The 18,072-nt window shown below is 36.8% G+C and overlaps 1 protein-coding gene across 8 annotated transcripts in view; it reads right to left on the bottom strand.

Annotated features, from left to right (window-relative positions):
- Positions 1-18,072, bottom strand: part of VPS50 (VPS50 subunit of EARP/GARPII complex) — a 141,539-nt gene that overhangs the window by 16,562 nt on the left and 106,905 nt on the right. For 4 of the 8 annotated variants that reach the window (XR_002174828.2, XR_004528121.2, XM_019927450.2 and 1 more), the window contains exons 21-22: positions 8,508-8,629; positions 368-448 (exon numbers count right to left, since the gene is read on the bottom strand). Coding sequence is in view for 2 of the 8 variants with exons in the window: in XM_019927450.2 (XP_019783009.1) it covers positions 368-448; positions 8,508-8,629 (203 nt within the window). In the remaining 6 variants the exon portion in view is untranslated. The remainder of the gene's footprint in view (positions 1-367; positions 449-8,507; positions 8,630-18,072) is intronic. The other 4 variants (XR_012333979.1, XR_012333978.1, XR_012333977.1 and 1 more) reach the window with 1 other exon arrangement.

Here is an 18,072-nt window from a genome sequence, read left to right on the forward strand (position 1 = left end):
GCCCTTGCTCAGTCTCTGAACCTTAAATTGAATGCCTTCTTTCTCCTCTTCCCCACTGCTCCCATGCCTACTCTTCAAAGTCTAGCATAAGTCTCACTTCCTCCTTCAGTCATTCTCTCACAGTAATTTTGAACATAAACCTTTCTTCTCTTTGAACTTGTACTGCATGTAGAGCCAATATCATATTCTTTTGTGTACACCAGCTTTCTCTCTCCATCAGGCTATAAGAAACCTCCATTTTACTTACTGCATGCCATTAATGTTCTAGGGACACAGGAACTCGATGTACATATAGAAATACACTTACATGTAGTTGATTAGATCGCCAATTTCTATTTTAAATAACCTAGAAGAATTGATTACTTACCAGATCAATGAGGCTTTCTTGTATTCTGTTTAGAGTTGTTCTTAGTCTACTACTGCTAAGACCTAGTCCCGTGGATTCCAACTGAAAAAGAAAACGAGAGGCATGTTAAACTACTGTGGAGATAACCCTGCAAATGTTGTAACTTCAAATTAGTGAAAAGTAAGTATGTGGTGAGTTTTCACTCAGATACTTAGCATTCAGAGGGTTTCCAAATTGCATTTAAAAATACCAAAACATCAAAGACAGAAATCAAATCTTAACCCTCAAAGGAACAAGAGAGCTATTTACACATGTGCATTTACAGGTCACACTAACATCTATCAATCTAATGGATTTATCAGGAGAGAGTTCACCAGAATTTATTTCCCACAAGTTATTGTTTTTAATTGCAAAACTTAAGATTTTTAGATACTTAAAGAACCCAAGGATAAGAAGGGCCACACTGATACAGAAAAAACAAAACAGAGATGATACATACTTTCAGTATCAAGAATGAGAGCATGGATAACACTACAGATCTAATGTTGAAACACCAGAAGGATAATAAGGGAATATTATGAATAATCTTATGCCAATAAATTTACCAAACCAGATGAAACAGACAAATTCCTTGACAAGCTATTATAAAAATTGACCTAAGAAGAAATAGAAAACTTTAGCAGCTCTTATTAAATTTCATTTAATAAAAACCTTCAAAAAGTACTAGTCCTACGTAGACTCTCAGAAAGTAGAAGAAAAGAGAATGTTTCCCAATTGTTTTATTGTTTTACTAATATTACTCTGATTCCTAAACCAAACAAAGATACCACAGAGGGCTTCCCTAGTGGCACAGTGGTTGATGGTCCGCCTGCCGATGCAGGGGACGCGTGTTCGTGCCCCAGTCCAGGAAGATCCCACATGCCGCGGAGCGGCTGGGCCCGTGAGACATGGCCGCTGAGCCTGCGCGTCCGGAGCCTGTGCTCCGCAACGGGAGAGGCCACAACAGTGAGAGGCCCGTGTACCACAAAAAAAAAAAAAAAAGAAAGAAAGATACCACAGAAAACGTAACTACAGACTCCTAAACTTTATGGACACAATTTTTTTAAATCCTTAAAATATTAGCAAACTGATTCATGACCAAGTGGTATTTGTCTTGGGAATGCAAGACTAGTTTAACAGCCAAAAATCCTACTTTGAAGTTAACCAGTGTATTTCACCATATTAATATATTTCTTTAGGAAAGAAAGTTATGATTGTTTAAATAGATTCAGAAAAAGGCATTTGACTAAATTTATCCTTTCATGATAAAAATTTAGAAAAATTCAGTAACAGAGGAGAGTTTCTTCAACATGACTACAGGCATCTATAAAATAGCTAGCATCATACTCAATGGTGAAAGGTTCAATGCTTCCTATCCAGGATAGATGAAAGTGGAGGGAACAAGATGAGGATGTCAACTCTTACCACTTTTTCTTGAGAGGTAAAACCTTTGATTTCAAATCATTTTTTTTATAACATCTCTATTGGAGTATAATTGCTTTACAATGGTGTGTTAGTTTCTGCTGCATAACAAAGTGAATCAGCTATACATATACATATATCTCCATATCTCCTCCCTCTGGCGTCTCCCTCCCACCCTCCCTATCCCACCCCTCTAGGTGGTCACAAAGTACTGAGCTGATCTCCCTGTGCTATGCGGCTGCTTCCCACTAGCTATCTATCTTACGTTTGGTAGTACATATAAGCCCATGCCACTCTCTCACTTTGTCCCAGCTTACCCTTCCCTGTCCCCGTGTCCTCAAGTCCATTCTCCATGTCTGCGTCTTTATTCCTGATCTGCCCCTAGGTTCTTCGGAACCTTTTTTTTTTTTTAGATTCCATATATATGTGTTAGCATACGGTATTTGTTTTTCGCTTTCTGACTTACTTCACTCCGTATGACAGACTCTAGGTCCATCCACCTCACTACAAATAACTCAATTTTGATTCTTTTTATGGCTGAGTAATATTCCATTGTATATATGTGCCACATCTTCTTTATCCATTCATCTGCTGATGGACACTTAGGTTGCTTCCATGTCCTGGCTATTGTAAACAGAGCTGCAATGAACATTATGGTACATGACTCTTTTTGAATTTTAGTTTTCTCTGGGTATATGCTCAGTAGTGGGATTGCTGGGTCCTATGGTAGTTCTATTTTTAGTTTTTTAAGGACCCTCCATACTGTTCTCCATAGTGGCTGTATCAATTTACATTCCCACCAACAGTGCAATCACTAAATGATTAGTGATGTTGAGCACTCTTTCATGTATTTGTTGGCAACTCTCACCACTTTTATTTTACATTGTGCTGGAGGTCAATTTTTTTTTTGTAATTGACCTCCTTCTTTTGTGGTTTCTTCATTAACCCAATCTTTATTTAGATGTGTGTTGTTTAATCTCCAAACACTTAGGTTTTCCTATTTTATAGATATTGGTTTCCAATATAATTACATTGAAAATGTATTCTGTATGATTTCAATGTTTTAAACTCATTACAACATGTTTAATGGCCCAGAATATATGGTCTCTCCTGATAAATGTACCATCTGCACTTGAATATATATCCTGCCATTGTTAGGTATATTGTCCTACAAATATCAATTCAGTCAAAATGGTTGAAAGAGTTGTTCCAATCTTCTGTGTACTTGCTGATTTTCTATCTAACTTGTTCTATTAGTTACTCTAGTGTTAAAATCTCCAGCTGTCGTTGAATTTTTTCATTTCCTCTTGAATTCTGTCAATTATTGCTTCATCTATTTTGAAGCTCTGTTACTAGGCACATATGCATTTATGATCATTATGTCTTCCAAATGAATTGATCCTTACATCATTAGAAATCCCTTTATCTCCGGTAATACATTGTTTTCAAACTTATTTTATCTCATATTATAGCCACTGCAGCCACCTTATGCTTACTGTTTGCATGGCATATCTTTTCAATCCATTTGCTTTCAATCTATGTTTTTTGTTATTAAGCATGGGCTTTGTTTTTAATCCACTCTGACAATCTCTACCTTTTAATATGAGTATTTAGTCCAGGAACATTTACTGTGGCTGGGTTTACATCTACCATTACATGTTTTCTTTTTTGTTCCTTGGTTCCTCCTTTCCTGCTTTTTCTAATTATATGATTTTTTCTTTTATTAGAATCCTACTTTAATTTTCCTGTAGGCAAAAGTTAAAGTGCTTTGTATTATTTTTCATTATTCTTCTATGGATTATAATATACATTCTCGATATTTCACAGTCCATTTACTGTTAACAATGTACTGTTTTACATAATATATAGAAATCTTGCCATCTTATAGGTCCACATCCCTCCACATACCATGGTATAGTTGTTATACGTAATACATTTACATATATTATGAACTCCAGAAATGAATGTTATACTTTCAGGTTTAAACAGCTATATGGTTTAAAAAGAAATTAAGTGGAAAAAGAAAACAACAACAATCTTTTGCATTTCCCCAAGTAGTTTCCATTACCAATGCTTTCATACTTTCTGAGGATTGATGTTTTCATCTGGTATCATTTTCCTTCACTCTGGAAAACTTCCTTCAACATTTCTTGTATTACATGTCTGTTGGTGACAACTTCTCTTAGTACTTTTTTTTCTTTTTATCTGAAAATGTTTTAATTTCATATTCATGCTTGAATAGTATTTTTGGTGGCTATAAAATTCTGGGCAGACATTTTTTCTTTTCTTTCGGTGTCTGAAAGGTGTTGTTTAACTCTCTTCTAGTCTCCACAGTTTCTCGTGAGAAGTCAGCTGTTAATCAGATCATTGGTCCTTTTTATGTCATAAGTCTATTAAAGTTTTCAAGAGACAATTTCCTCATGAGGTACCCCACTAGACTTTTCTTTGTGTTTATTCTGTTTGCTGTTCATTTAGCATCTTGTATCTGCAAGTTTTTGGACAGTGTTCCTTCAAATATTTTTTCTACCTCATTCCCTCTCTCATCTCCACCTGGTATTCCAATTAAACGTATGTTTGACCATTTGATATAACTTAGCACGTCCCTAAGGTTTTGATCATCTGTGTTTTTCAATCTTTTTTTCTCTATGTTCTTCATTTTGAATAATTTCTATTGATTTATTTTCAACTTCACAAATTCTTTCCTCTGTCATGTCCATTTGGCTAAGTACATTCAGTAATTTTTTTAATTGCTGGAACTGAATTTTCAGTTCTAGGATTTCTCTTTGGTTTTCTTCCTACTGTTTCTACTAGAACTTCTTATTTCTCTACTGAGATGTTCATGCATTTAAAACATGTTTTGTTTTACTTTATTGAAGATAGTTAAAATGGTCCATTTAAAATCTTTATCCCTTAGTTCCAACATCTTGAGTTCAGACTATATTGATTTTCTTTTTACTGAAGGATGTATTCCTCTTTTTTGGCTCTATGTATTTAGGTAACATTGGATTGCATCATCCATTCAATTCTGGAGATTTTGGATTCTGTTATTTTTCTCCAGTAAGTACTGTTTCCTTTGTTTTCAGTATGCAATTTTCTTGGCCAGGCTTGAACTATAAACTATCTCTTGTGTAGCAGCTTCAGTCTCTATTCAGCTCTTTTTTCTTTGACTGGCTGCAGTCAGTCTGTTCCACACAAACGTGGTTCATCGGTTAGTCAGAGATGTGGGTAGACAGAAATTGGGGATCCCTCCTCTGACTCTTCCCCGTCTGAATTTCTCCCTACTCTTTTCAGTGTTCCCAGTTTCCTGGCTTCACTTTTCTGATTCCCCAATCCATAAAGACTATAGGTTTCCTTATGCGTGTCTCCAGTTATGTGCCTCAGGGACTGCACTTAGTCCTGGGCTAAAGGCCACGGAAATGGAATTTTTTTAAATTAATTAATTAATTAATTAATTTTTGGCTGTGTTGGGTCTTCATTGCTCTGCCCGGGCTTTCTCTAGTTGAGGCGAGCGGGGGCTATTCTTCGTTGCGGTGCACGGGCTTCTCATTGTGGTGGCTTCCCTTGTTGCAGAGCACAGGCTCTCAGAGCATGGGCTTCAGTAGTTGTGGCACAAGGACTCAGTAGTTGTGGTGCATGGGCTTAGTTGCTCTGCGGCATGTGGGATCTTCCCGGACCAGGGCTCGAACCTGTGGCCCCTGCATTGGCAGGCGGACTCAACCACTGCGCCACCAGGGAAGCCCAGAATTTCTTTTTATAGTTTCCCTTTCCCCAACCGCTAGCGTGAAATCCCACCAGAGTCTATATGCTTCTGTTCACTCTCCAGCATCTTCAAGAAGTTGCCTTTTGTTTTATAAAACATCCAGGTTTTATCATTGTTTTCTGCAGGAAATATCATCTAATAAGGTCTCAGTCCCTCATACCCAGAAATGGAAGTTAATTCATTCTTAAAAGTTTAGATTTTGAATCAGACTCTCTACAAAAAAACAGTTCCATTCATGAAAGTTAACTTTAAATGAGGCTCACAAACCGTTGTCAAGTAATAACCCTCATAAGATTTACTTGGATAAGAAATAATTAGGATATAGGACTTCCCTGGTGGTGCAATGGTTAAGAATCCGCCTGCCAATGCAGGGGACATGGGTTCAAGCCCTGGTCCGGAAAGATCCCACATGCCACAGAGCAACTAAGCCCGTGTGCCACAACTACTGAGCCTGCGCTCTAGAGCCCGCGAGCCACAACTACTGAGCCAGTGTGCCACAACTACTGAAGCCTGCACACCTAGAGCCCATACTCCACAACAAGAGAAGCCATTGCAAAGGAAGCCCACTTGCTGCAACTACTGAGCCCATGTGCCGCAACTACAGAAGACCACGAGCTCTAGGGCCCGAGTGCCAAAACTACTGAGCCCACATGCTGCAACTACGGAAGCCCGTGTGCCTAGAGCCCATGCTCCGCAACAGGAGAAGCCACCGCAATGAGAAACCCACGCACCGCAATGAAGACTAGCCCCTGCTTGCCACAACTAGAGAAAGCCCGCGTGCAGCAACAAAGACCCAACACAAATAAATAAAATTATTGAAAAAAGAAATAATTAGGATATCAATCCATATCTCCTAAGAATCTACTATGTGCTTACTACTGCATTAAAGTAAGCTACAGAATGGTCTTCACAAAAGAATGAACAGGAAGGACCAAAGAAAACATAACTCAGGAGTTGAACAACAGAAGGCTTGAGGCAAGGCAAGACAAAGCAATACTATGAGTACCATTATTATAATAGAATCAAATGGATTAGATATATACTACAACATGATGTAGTAGGCTATAACCAGTTCAGTGAAGAGTAGGAGCTTCAGGAGTAATTAGTATGAACAGAAAAAAATCCCTTAACCTAACGCATACACTGTGTCCCCCCTTCCAGACAATGACTTTCTAGAACCCCCAGGACACAATGAGATGCTTATTCTTCCATGAGCAGCAACCATTTAAATTCACTCATACAATTCTCTCTCTTCTGGGAAGGAAGCAGCAGTAGCCATGTTAAAAAGTGCAAGTAAGAGGTCGAGTAAATGCAGTATTCACTCATACAAACTCGCTCATAAGCACATTTTGTTCTGGTTCATAGAATACACACTGTTTCTAATACAGCATATGGGTGAACATCCATATAGAAAGAAACCCTTATAATTAACAATATTGTTTGAATACAGTGAAATGGCTTTTACTGAGTCTTACAGGATTAAAAATGCTTTTAATATAAAATATCAGAGTAATGTTTTCTTTAAAACATAACAGATTTTAAATAAAATATGCAGCATACTTTACAGTGAGCACCTACCTGCACTTGGCTAACTTTCATCAGCTTCTAGTGAACCCCACTGTAAACAAATATGTGCCAGTATCTAATCAGCTAGAAAGTCACATCCAAAAGCACTCAGTTCCAAAAGTTTCTGACGGACTCTACTTGAACACATCTTATCAAAACTGTGGTTCAGAACTGTTTTAACTAATATGATAGTCACAAGTCATGTGTGGTTATTTATAGTTCAAGATAAACTAACTAAAATCAAGTACAATTGAAAATTCAGTCCCCAGTCATACCAGTCACGTTTCAAGTGCTCAAAAGCCACTTATGGCTTATGGCTACCATATTGGACAGTACAAATATAGAATATTTCCATTACTGCAAAACTTCTCTTAGACCACACTGGTCTAGAGGCACAGTCCAAGAAGACAGAGTAAAGCTCATGTAGAAGACTAAACGATCCTGACAATTGGCTAAAACTCCAGAATGTCTTTCTTCTTTAGTATTTATTTATTGAGAGTGATGGATTAGTACATATTTTAAAGCAACATAAATTCTGCAGCAACTTAGTTTCTGATTATATTAGTATTCTTTCTAATTTTGCAGAGTTAAAAACATAGGAAATTCAGATCCCATATTAAAAGATCATGTCTTTGATATACTTGTAATCACAGCAAGACTATGAACATTTATATGATGAATGTAGTTATCCATTAAAATTCACAAGTTTTTGAAAAGGTACAAAATATAGTATGTGAAAAGTTAGTATTATGAGTATACTTTTATACGAAAAACTGTCAAACATGTAGGTGAACTACATAATAATTCCCAAGTAACAGATCAGTTACCTGCTTAATACTGTGCTGTTCTCCTTAGGAGTAGAAAAAGATAAACTCAACAAGAGCTTCGGAAACACAAAAAGGAGGTGCAGGAAAATTAATTCTGTGGCAGGTTCAGTTCAAAGATTTTCAATTATTTTAAATAAATATTTGCCGTTATCTTCTGAATGTAGTAGTGCCTGCTAAGGTTGTTAGCCAATATTTAAAATGTCTCATTTACTGTGTAATAATTACACACTGGGCCAGATTTAAACAAGGCAACCTGCACATTTTTCATCACCAAAATATGTCAAGGTTAGAAACTGATGCTGTACTTTTTCTGCCAAAAATTTGAATAACATACAATATGTTTATCATATCAAAGCTTAAAATTAATGTATTTTAAATAAGGTGATGGGGTACACAAAAAGCTAATATCAATAATATGTTGGATTTTTTATGGATAATTTCAAAGTAATATTATTTATGTATTTTATACAGAGAGAATGAATTTTACATTTACAAAAACAAATAAATTTTAAAAGAAACAGACTCCTCCCCCAAAAGGTTGACTTACTGAATCATTCCGACCAAAAAAGGTATATATTGCATACAAGTAATAATCAAATAGCTGAGACATGAAATGGATAACATCAAAAGCAATTGGTTTAAGAATGTTCATCATCTGCATATATTTACCTGAAAAGAAAAAAAATTAAATAGAAAATTAAAATCTGTTAGTCTATAATTATTAAGAAACCATAAAATTACTTTACCAAAATATTTTTTTAATGAAATATTACATTCCTCAGTCACACCAGCCATGCCTCAAGTACTCAACAGTCACTTGTAGCTAGTGGCTACTGTACTGGACAGCACTGATACGAACAGTTATACCATCTTGGAAAGTACTACTGGATGGCACTGATATAAAACAATACCTACGAAGATTTTTCATATCATTATATTTTACTGTTTGTCTTATATTTATGGAACTCTTAAACTAACTCTTCTACAATGACACTGTACAAACAACACAGTTCCTCATTTCTTGGAGATTCCATTTCAAACAATGTCTTCAAAAATGTTTAGGTGTAATAAAACAAAAGACAATGTACTTGAGGAAGAGTGGGGTCTTTTCATAAGCTTATACACACATAGCAAAAGTAAAAAAACAAGAAGAAAAAGGACACGTGGAAGACACTTCCCATTCCCCTGAATCCTAGCCCTGTGAAATCTAGTGTCAGAGGCTAAGAACATTTCTTTATCACTACATCACTCAAGAGCTCAATACTCGCAAAGTGCCAAGAACATATCTTCCTCATTCCTTCCTTCGGAAGATGCCAAAATTACACTCTTTTTCCTCTAAACATATAACACAGTTACAGAAAAAAATTTTAAAACCAAAATGCCTGCATTCATAAACTTGTTAATGTGTTTGAAGGGTGCATGGGAGATGGGCTGAATCAAATAATAAACAATAATGAGTCCCTAATTGTGTTTATTTTTTATAGGAAATAATAGGGAAAGAAGCATATCTATAAAAAAAATGCTCTTCTGCAGAAGATATTAAAACAGGCCATTTGTTTTATTTCCAAATGAGCAAATAATTCAGGTGCTGGCTCTACTTTATGTAACTGCTATAAATTTTAAATTGGTACTATTGAGGACACCAGGATTCAAGAGAAAACACATTAACTGCAGTAGGAAAAAATGACAAATTTACTCTAATGGAAATGTCTACTATCAAAACCATTTCTTTATTATCTAAGAACTCAGTCCATCCGTCTTAATTTACATGAGAAATGATTCTAAATAATAGATGGTTAGGAAGACATACACATCGTAAAGTAAAAACTATACAATTTAGATTCTGTTCTTATTCCTATTTACAAGTCTTTTGTTTCAGAATCATTCTTTGTAATTATTTCACATAACCAGACATTTAAAAAAATATCTCAAAAAAAAAAATCTCAATTGAAAAAAATTTGATAGTATGCTCCTAGAACATTCTGGATCACTGCAGATATTTCATTGACTGCAAACATATAGCTATTTAAACTGTAACTATTTACACATTAAATAATGTGATACTGTAAAGGAAAAAAATGAAAAAATGTTATATTACTTTTATCCATAAAAGAAAATTTTAAACAGGTGAATAGTAGAATGAGGAAGGATGCAAACTTCAGGGTTGATACATATCCAGAATAAAAAGCTCCTCTCCATTCCTAATAAGATGAACCACTGTTCATATAATTCATCTTAAGAAAGGATATAAAAATGAATTCTTAATAGGTAAAAGCTGTTTTAAATGTGCATTCAGAAGGAAAAAAAAAACTAGATGGTCCCAAATGCTCTGAAAAAAATACATAATTATATTCATTCACTCATTCAATACATTCAACAAATACTTTTTGAAAGCTTACTATGTTCTTGGCATTGTGTTAAGACACAAGGAACTACACAGAGTCTCTGCTCTCTCACAGAGCTCCTTCCATGACCTTAAATGGTCATACGTGGAAGGCAGCCATTGATAAGCAGGCTGCTAGCATATTCAAATATAGAAGAGTGAGAACTCTGTCTTTCCAGTTCAAGAGGGCAGAGTAGGCCTTTGGAGGCCTGAGGGAACTTATGCACCCCCTCAGACTTACTGAACTAAAAGAGAATTTTACAATGAATTAAAACATCTATGAAGAGAAGTGGGTGAGAAGGTAACAGCAGGTAGGTATGATCACCAGAAAATGAGAAATCTCAAAACATTTCTAGACTAGGGGTTGGCAAACCTTTCCTGTAAAGGACCAAAGACTAGATAGTTTAGGCTTTGTATGTCATTCAGTCTCTGTGGCAGAGACTCATCTCTGCTGGTCTCTGTTTCAACTACTCAATTCTGCTGTCATAGCACAAAAGCAGCCACAGACAGTATGTGAACAAATGAGCATGGTTGTATTCCAATAAGACGTTATTTACAAAAACAGGCAGTCAGATTGATTTGGCCTGCAGGCTATAGTTTCCCAACCCCTGTACTAGATGACAGACAGTAGATGGAAACAAGCTGATGGAAAAATGCAAAGAGAACCACAAAGAAGGTGGAAGCTGTCCGATAGGATGTGACTGCTTAGAAGCAGCAGCTACAGCAAGAGAACAGGAGCAAGAAATAGGGCTGAGAAAGGATGGATTAATTGAAGGTCTACATATGGGACAAACTACCTGTCCACATGCCCCCAGTTACTGTTCCTCCCCAGCAGTTATTACTGTAGCCCCCCACCACCCCTTATTAGCAGTTTCAGTTACCCACGGTCAACCTCAGTCCAAGAATATTAAATAGAAAATTCCAGAAATAAACAATTCATAAGTTTTAAATCAAGTGTTGTTCTGAATAGCATGATGAAATCTCGTGCCATCTGGCGCCATCCCTTTGTCCCGCACATTCTGCCCATTAGTCACTTAGTAGCCATCTCAGTTATCAGATCAACTGTTGTGGTATCTCAGTGCTTGTGTTCAGGTAATCCTTATTTTATTTAATTATGGCCCCAGAACGCAAGAGTAGTGATGCTGGCAATTCAGGTATGCCAAAGAGAAGTTGTAAAGTGCTTCTTTCAAGTGAAAAGGTGAAAGCTCATGACTTAATAAAGAAAGAAGAAAAGTCGTATGGTGAGGTTGCTAAGATCTGTGGTAAGAATGAATCTTCTATCTGTGAAATTTGGAAGAAGGAAAAAGAAATTCATGCTAGTTCTGTTGTCACACCTCAGACTGCAAAAGATACAGCCACAGCGATAAGTGCTTAGCTAAAATGGCAAAGGCATTAAATCTGTACAATAAGATATTGTGAGAGGGAGACTACATTTACATAACTTTATTATAGTATATTGTTATAATTTTTCTATTTTTATTATTAGTTTTTGTTGTTAATTTCTTCCTGTGCCTAATTTATAAATTAGACTTTATTATAGGTATGTATGTATAAGAAAAGACATAGTATATATAGGGTTTGCTACTATCTGTGGTTTCAGGCATCCACAGGGGACATCTTGGAACATATCCCCCACAAATAAGGGGGGACACTATGTAGAGGCTGCCAGAATTTTCCCACAGACAAAAACAATAAAACCCCCTAGGATTCCTCTTCAAAAGAAATAAACAAGCCCCCCCACCCCCCAAATTGAGCAAACTTAAGAAAATAAATTAGAAAAGCGAAGGTTTCTAGTGTGGATATTGGCACCACAGATTAAAATCTATCTCATTCTGGGAATTTAGGGATCTGTCCCCATAATGTAAAGGCTACCAATAAATCCACCCAGACCTGCCCTACTCTATACATAAGTTCCTAGTCAGCATTCATTCTAAGGAGAAAGAGCCAGCTCCAACACAATTCTAGTTAGTTAGCAGAGAACACCCACTATGGCTATATAGGCCTTCTATTTTAGGGAAGAATAATCAAACATCACCAGGCCCATGAGGAAAATTCAGAGACTGAACATAAAAAGAAAAGCTGGTCCCAGAGAAAATAAAATAATTGAAGGTAAGGAAGAGAAATACAGTAATTACATAAAACCCTATAAAAGGTGAATATGGCAGGAAAAAACACAGATTATAAAGGGTTCTTAAAGATTTAAAGTCATTAAAAATGTGATTTTTTAAATAAAAAATTAAAGAAATGGGAAAAAGGAAGTCTCCCAGAAGGTACAGCAAAAAGAATATAGAAAAATATCAGAAAAATATTAGAAAAATATGACAGACATAAAGGGCCAACCTAAGAGATTAAACACTTGAGTAAGGGGAAATCAAAGAAAGAGATTAAAGAAAATGGGGATGTGGAAATCCTCAAAGAAACAGTAGTATCAGTCACAGCTGAGGAGCACATGAACCTTCAGATTGAAAGGGTCATGAACTACCCAACACACTTAATGAAAAAGAACTCACACATAGATACATCAATAGAGAATTTTGAAACATCAAGGGAAAAAACACTAAAAGGTTTCAGAGAGAGAGAGAGAGAGAGAGAGAAGAAATTCACATACAATAAAATGAATAGAACATTAGAAGTTTTAACTTTCTGAGGAAAAGTAATATTTAACGGCAATTCTATAGCCAACTAAACTGTCACTCCCTGAAAGAGCAGAATAAAGACATATTTAGACTGACAAGGATTCAAAACATTTCCTTCTTATCACCCTTTTCTGGGCAATTACAACTAGAAGAAAAACAAACAGAAACAAACCAAGAGATTGCCTTCACACTCCTGGTAGGGAGCAGTGGGTGGGTGGGAGACACCTGCTTTTCACCGCAAGCTCTTCTTTACTATTTAATGTGTTGCTGTGAGAGGTGCTACCTTGATAAAAAATAGAAGCATGGTTCTAAAGTTAGCCAGCCTAGTTGGAAAAATGTGGTCAGTGGCTCAAGATATGGTTCAGATGCATACCACCCTCTCTCTTCCTCTCCAGAGTTCCCTATAGAGGGCACAGAGAGAGCAGTGGACACAGCATGCTTTGGGAACACGGAGGAAGGTTACCTAATACATAGCCCAGATAACCACAAGAGATGTCTCTTCCCAAATTACAAACTGTGAGAAGTTCTCCTCCTGCCTCCAACCTGTATTATAACCTTGCTGAACTCTGTCCAGGGATTAATGCTACAGATGTCCTCCACTGGCTGTGAAGCATGAAAGTTAAGACTGTACTGGCTCTAAGATCAGACAACCTGGTTCTGCCACTTACCAGCTGTGTGACAGACATAAGGCAAGTTATTTATCTCTGAGCTTCAATTTAGTTTGTAAAAAGGGTACTATGACGAATTCATGAGAAAATTCATGTGAAGCGTTTACACAGCATATAATAAAAGAGCAAGAAGTCTTAGCTACCTCTGCTATTATTTTAAAATAAATATACTTATGATGAATGCAAAAAGGGAGAAGTATATACAGGATGTTACGTGAAGGGAATCTAGCCTAATCTAGAGATGAGGAAAAGCTTCACAGGGGAAGCACTGTTTAAACTCTCATCCTTTGCAGCAACATGGATGGACCTAGAGATTATCATACTAAGCAAAGTCAGAGAAAGACAAATATCACACGATATCACTTATATGTGGAATCCAAAAAAATGATACAAATGAACTTATTTACAAAACAGAAATAGACTCACAGACATAGAAAACGAACTTATGGTTACCAAAAGCGGGGGAGGGATAATTAGGAATTTGGGGTTACAAACTACTATATATAAAATAAATAACAAGGACCTACTGTATAGCACAGGGAACTATATTCAATATCTTGTAATAACCTATAATGGAAAAGAATTTGAAAAAGAAATATATACATATATATGTATGTATATATGTATGTGTGTATATATCTATATATAACTAAATCACTTTGCTTTACACCTGAAACATTGTAAATCAACTGTACTTCAATTAAAAAAAAACCCTCTCTCACCCTAAATCTACACCATGAGTCCTTATACTCAAGGGAAAGAGACACAGAGGGACTGGCAAAGAAACCAAGCAAGTAGCAGCATGGATGGACAAGGACTACAACCAAGAGGAACAGGTCGGGGCCTGACTTACTAGCTCATCGTAGGAAATGCAGAGAGAGGAGCGTGATTACCACAGGAAAGGCGGCCCAGGGGAATTCAGTCAGTGAGCCACAACCCCTATGCAGAGGAGGGAACACAGGGTAAAAAGAAGTGCTGGAAGTGTGTGTGTGTACACACAAGTGCATGGGTCGGGGGTGGGGGTGAGAGGCTCCTTCCGTCGTGGATTATTACAAGGGAGGAGCAAAAAGTGTTTCTCTGACACTCAGATTTTACAAATTAAGTTTTGTCAGTCCAGTGTATACTGAGCACCTACAAAAGCGAAAAGCACTTGGCGGGGTGCTCTATATGCTGCAAAGATGACAAACTCTCTCCTCATGTAGGAGCTGACAATCTGATGGGGCAAAAGCAAGAACAGAATCTGAGCTGGAAGGACGTTCGTTATCCTTAATACAGTGCACTAAGTTGAGAGATCATCAACGGGTATAAAGAGCACATAAAGGCAAACTGGAAATGCTATAAATGAGGAAGGAGACTTGGAGGTCAGGAGTTTTGTTTATACCTCAGGGTATTTTAATTTTTAACCATTTTCATGCATTACTTTTTCAATTTAAAACACTCCATGATAAAATAAAAATATCAATGCCCCACCTAAAAGAATGTACCAATGAAAGAGATTTCTTCCCTCCTACTTCTGTGTTCATCATATACACTGCAACTCAGCCACAGTATGACTAAATATCCCTTATGTACATATTCTGGTTTAATGTTAAGTCCTGTGCATGTGCTGGTGTGTATTTTTTCCAACTGCTAAAGTAATAGTTTTGTTGTAAGGTCTGTAGGTTTTACAAACATGGGTTTCGGCAACCTATCTTCTGCCCCTCAGACCTATCACACCCGCTCAAGTGAGAGCTGCCTCCTTGGATACCAAGGCTACTTCAGTGATGAGACACATTCCCTAAAATTTCTCTGTCTCTGTCTGCAAGAAATCATCAGGCTAACAGGATTTTCCTTTTTCACAAGCAAGCATTCTGATTGGTCCTCTGCACTTGTGAAAAATGCCAAGCCTTCAGATTTAGGTACCACCTGGGGCTGGGAAGCCCCATTAACACTCTTTTGTTTAATATCTCCTAATCATGCCAAATAAATATCACTTAAAAACAACATTTTGAATATGCCTTTAATGTTCTAAAATGTGTCTCCCAACCACTGAGTAATTAGTTCCTTCATCTTCCCAGGCACCAAAAATTAATCTATCTTATTCACACAACTGTACTTCTGGCCTTGTAGGAAGAGACATTACTTTTGTCAGTTTATAGTCTTCAAGCACCTCTATGCAATAACAACCGTGGTTGGAATAGTGCATTTACTAGTTGGAGACCCCTTAGTGAGTGGTTCCCTTAAAGTTCTATTTTATGAATATGTACAATACGAAGATAAAGACATCCCAGGGAGAAAGTGGTAGGCATGAAAGTCTACTGGGGAATAATGGCAGCACCTACTCCCAGCCCTAAATGGAAAGACATGAAAGTTAAATTTTCATACTAGGCCTTGTTTCCTAATTGCAACTCTAGTAAAAGATCTAGTGGGAAGAAGACTGAAATGACAACGGTCAGATTCTCTTCCCTGAGTAAGGTTTTATTCAGGACTGCTCTGGCTTTATATGGCTGATTACCAAAGGCCCATAAGAATGCAGCTTTTCTGTTTCTGTAAGTCCACTGTTAGAAAACAGTGTCCACTGTGTGGGTCAGTAATCCTTATATAAGAATTCGTTGTTACTGTCTTCTGAACTTAGCACCAGCAGCACACTTCTGTCATTATAATACCCCTTCTTAGATAATGAGAATAGCACAAGGCATTGTTTCTTCATTTCCTTATGCCTATCAAGAAGTGAAGATTTGGATTTGTCTGCACTGAACTGAATAAAACATGACTTCCCCCTCCTCAATTTCGTTGTGGCTTTATATCTGATTTGAGTGAATGTATGTCTTTTACAGTAAAAAGCAATATGATGACCTCTAGTCCGTTTTGATCTAGGTAAGGAAAAAAAATTATACAACCACTTAAATGTGGTTGATTGTATAATTTTCCCCAATTATCTGCTCTTCCCCACCTCCACTCTTGTAAGAGGATTATGCATCCTTGTCCACTGCCCTGGACTGGTTGTGCCTTCCTGTGACAGAAGTACAAGTACACTTCTCTCTTCCAGTCAAGCCTGACTTGCTATGACCAGTGACATGTCAGGGTGGCACATCAGAGTGGCAGCTTTAAGAGTCATAACATGGTTCAGCTCTACTCTTCTCCCCAAATCCCAGATTGGTGCTACTTTTTCAGCCTGCATCTCAGAATGAAGACATACATGGGGCAGAACTAAGATGATCAGGAGTCAATATGCATCATGATAAACCTCTGGGTTGAAAGCCACTGATATGTTAGGGTGTTTTGTTACTTCAGAATAACCGAGCAAAAGCTGACTTCATTCAATTACATCTCAAGCGTGTATCCAGACACCGAAAACTACAGTGAGTACCGAAGACTGAGGAGGATGACAAGGACTTTGGAATATCCATCAGTGAGGACCATACAAGGCAACTGAGCACACTGACCCTGAAGAATGGACTGGGGAAGGGAAAGTACAAGGAAAGGAAGGACAGTATACCTACCACCACATATCTGAAAAGTGACCACATGGAAAAGTAGGAGAAAAAAGTATAGACTTACTCTTTTTGCTTTTAAGGGCATAACTAAGACCAGAGGGTAGAATTAGAGACAGAGACAGAAATAGAGATTTTGGTTTACCATGAGGACAAGATTTCTACCAATTAAATCAGTCTAATAGCAGAATGAGTAGTCTTCCAAAGTAATATGCTTCCAGCAATTGTAAGACATAAAACAGAGGCTAGATGGCCACCACATATCAGATGCAGTAAAGAAAGAAATGCTCATTCTATGGTAAATTATACCAGATGACCTCTTCAGAATTCTTCTAATTCTGATTCTGTAAATTCTAGAGACTAACTCATGATGCTAGGTTCAGTTAGCATTCTTGGATAAAGAAGGAAAGCTAATTCCCCAGCAATAATCAGCCAAACAATAGCTCTTTAGAATCTGTCATTTTTCTGTGTCATAAAAATACATAATTTTTCTTTTCTGCTCAGTTCATTATTATAATTTTCCACACTATTTTCCCTAAAAGAAAGTGGGACTTCTTTAAAAAGTCTTCTTTATCCTATTCATTAATGAAATTTAGAAATTATCTTCAGGAACACAGACTATTTTATCAGAGCTAAGAGTAATTAAACCAGGCAACAGGAAATTATCATCTCCATAAACAGAAGACAGAGATCTTTACAGAAAATCACTAAGATTCTTGACTGGTATAGATGACTTAATTAACATGAGAAGACATCTCTATAACTTATTTGTCAAATGTACAGACCTATTTGTGAAATACAAAGGTTGAGATAGCATATAAAATTTTGAAATACTGATATTAAAAAATCCATAACATCTTCAAACCTAAATATTTCTTACGGCATTTCTTCATGCTATTTGCCTTCTACAAAATCATCAATAAAGGTCTTATCTGTAGTAAGAACATTTCCT

This window comes from Tursiops truncatus, chromosome 9 (genome assembly GCF_011762595.2).
Source record: "Tursiops truncatus isolate mTurTru1 chromosome 9, mTurTru1.mat.Y, whole genome shotgun sequence".
Classification (NCBI taxonomy): domain Eukaryota; kingdom Metazoa; phylum Chordata; class Mammalia; order Artiodactyla; family Delphinidae; genus Tursiops; species Tursiops truncatus.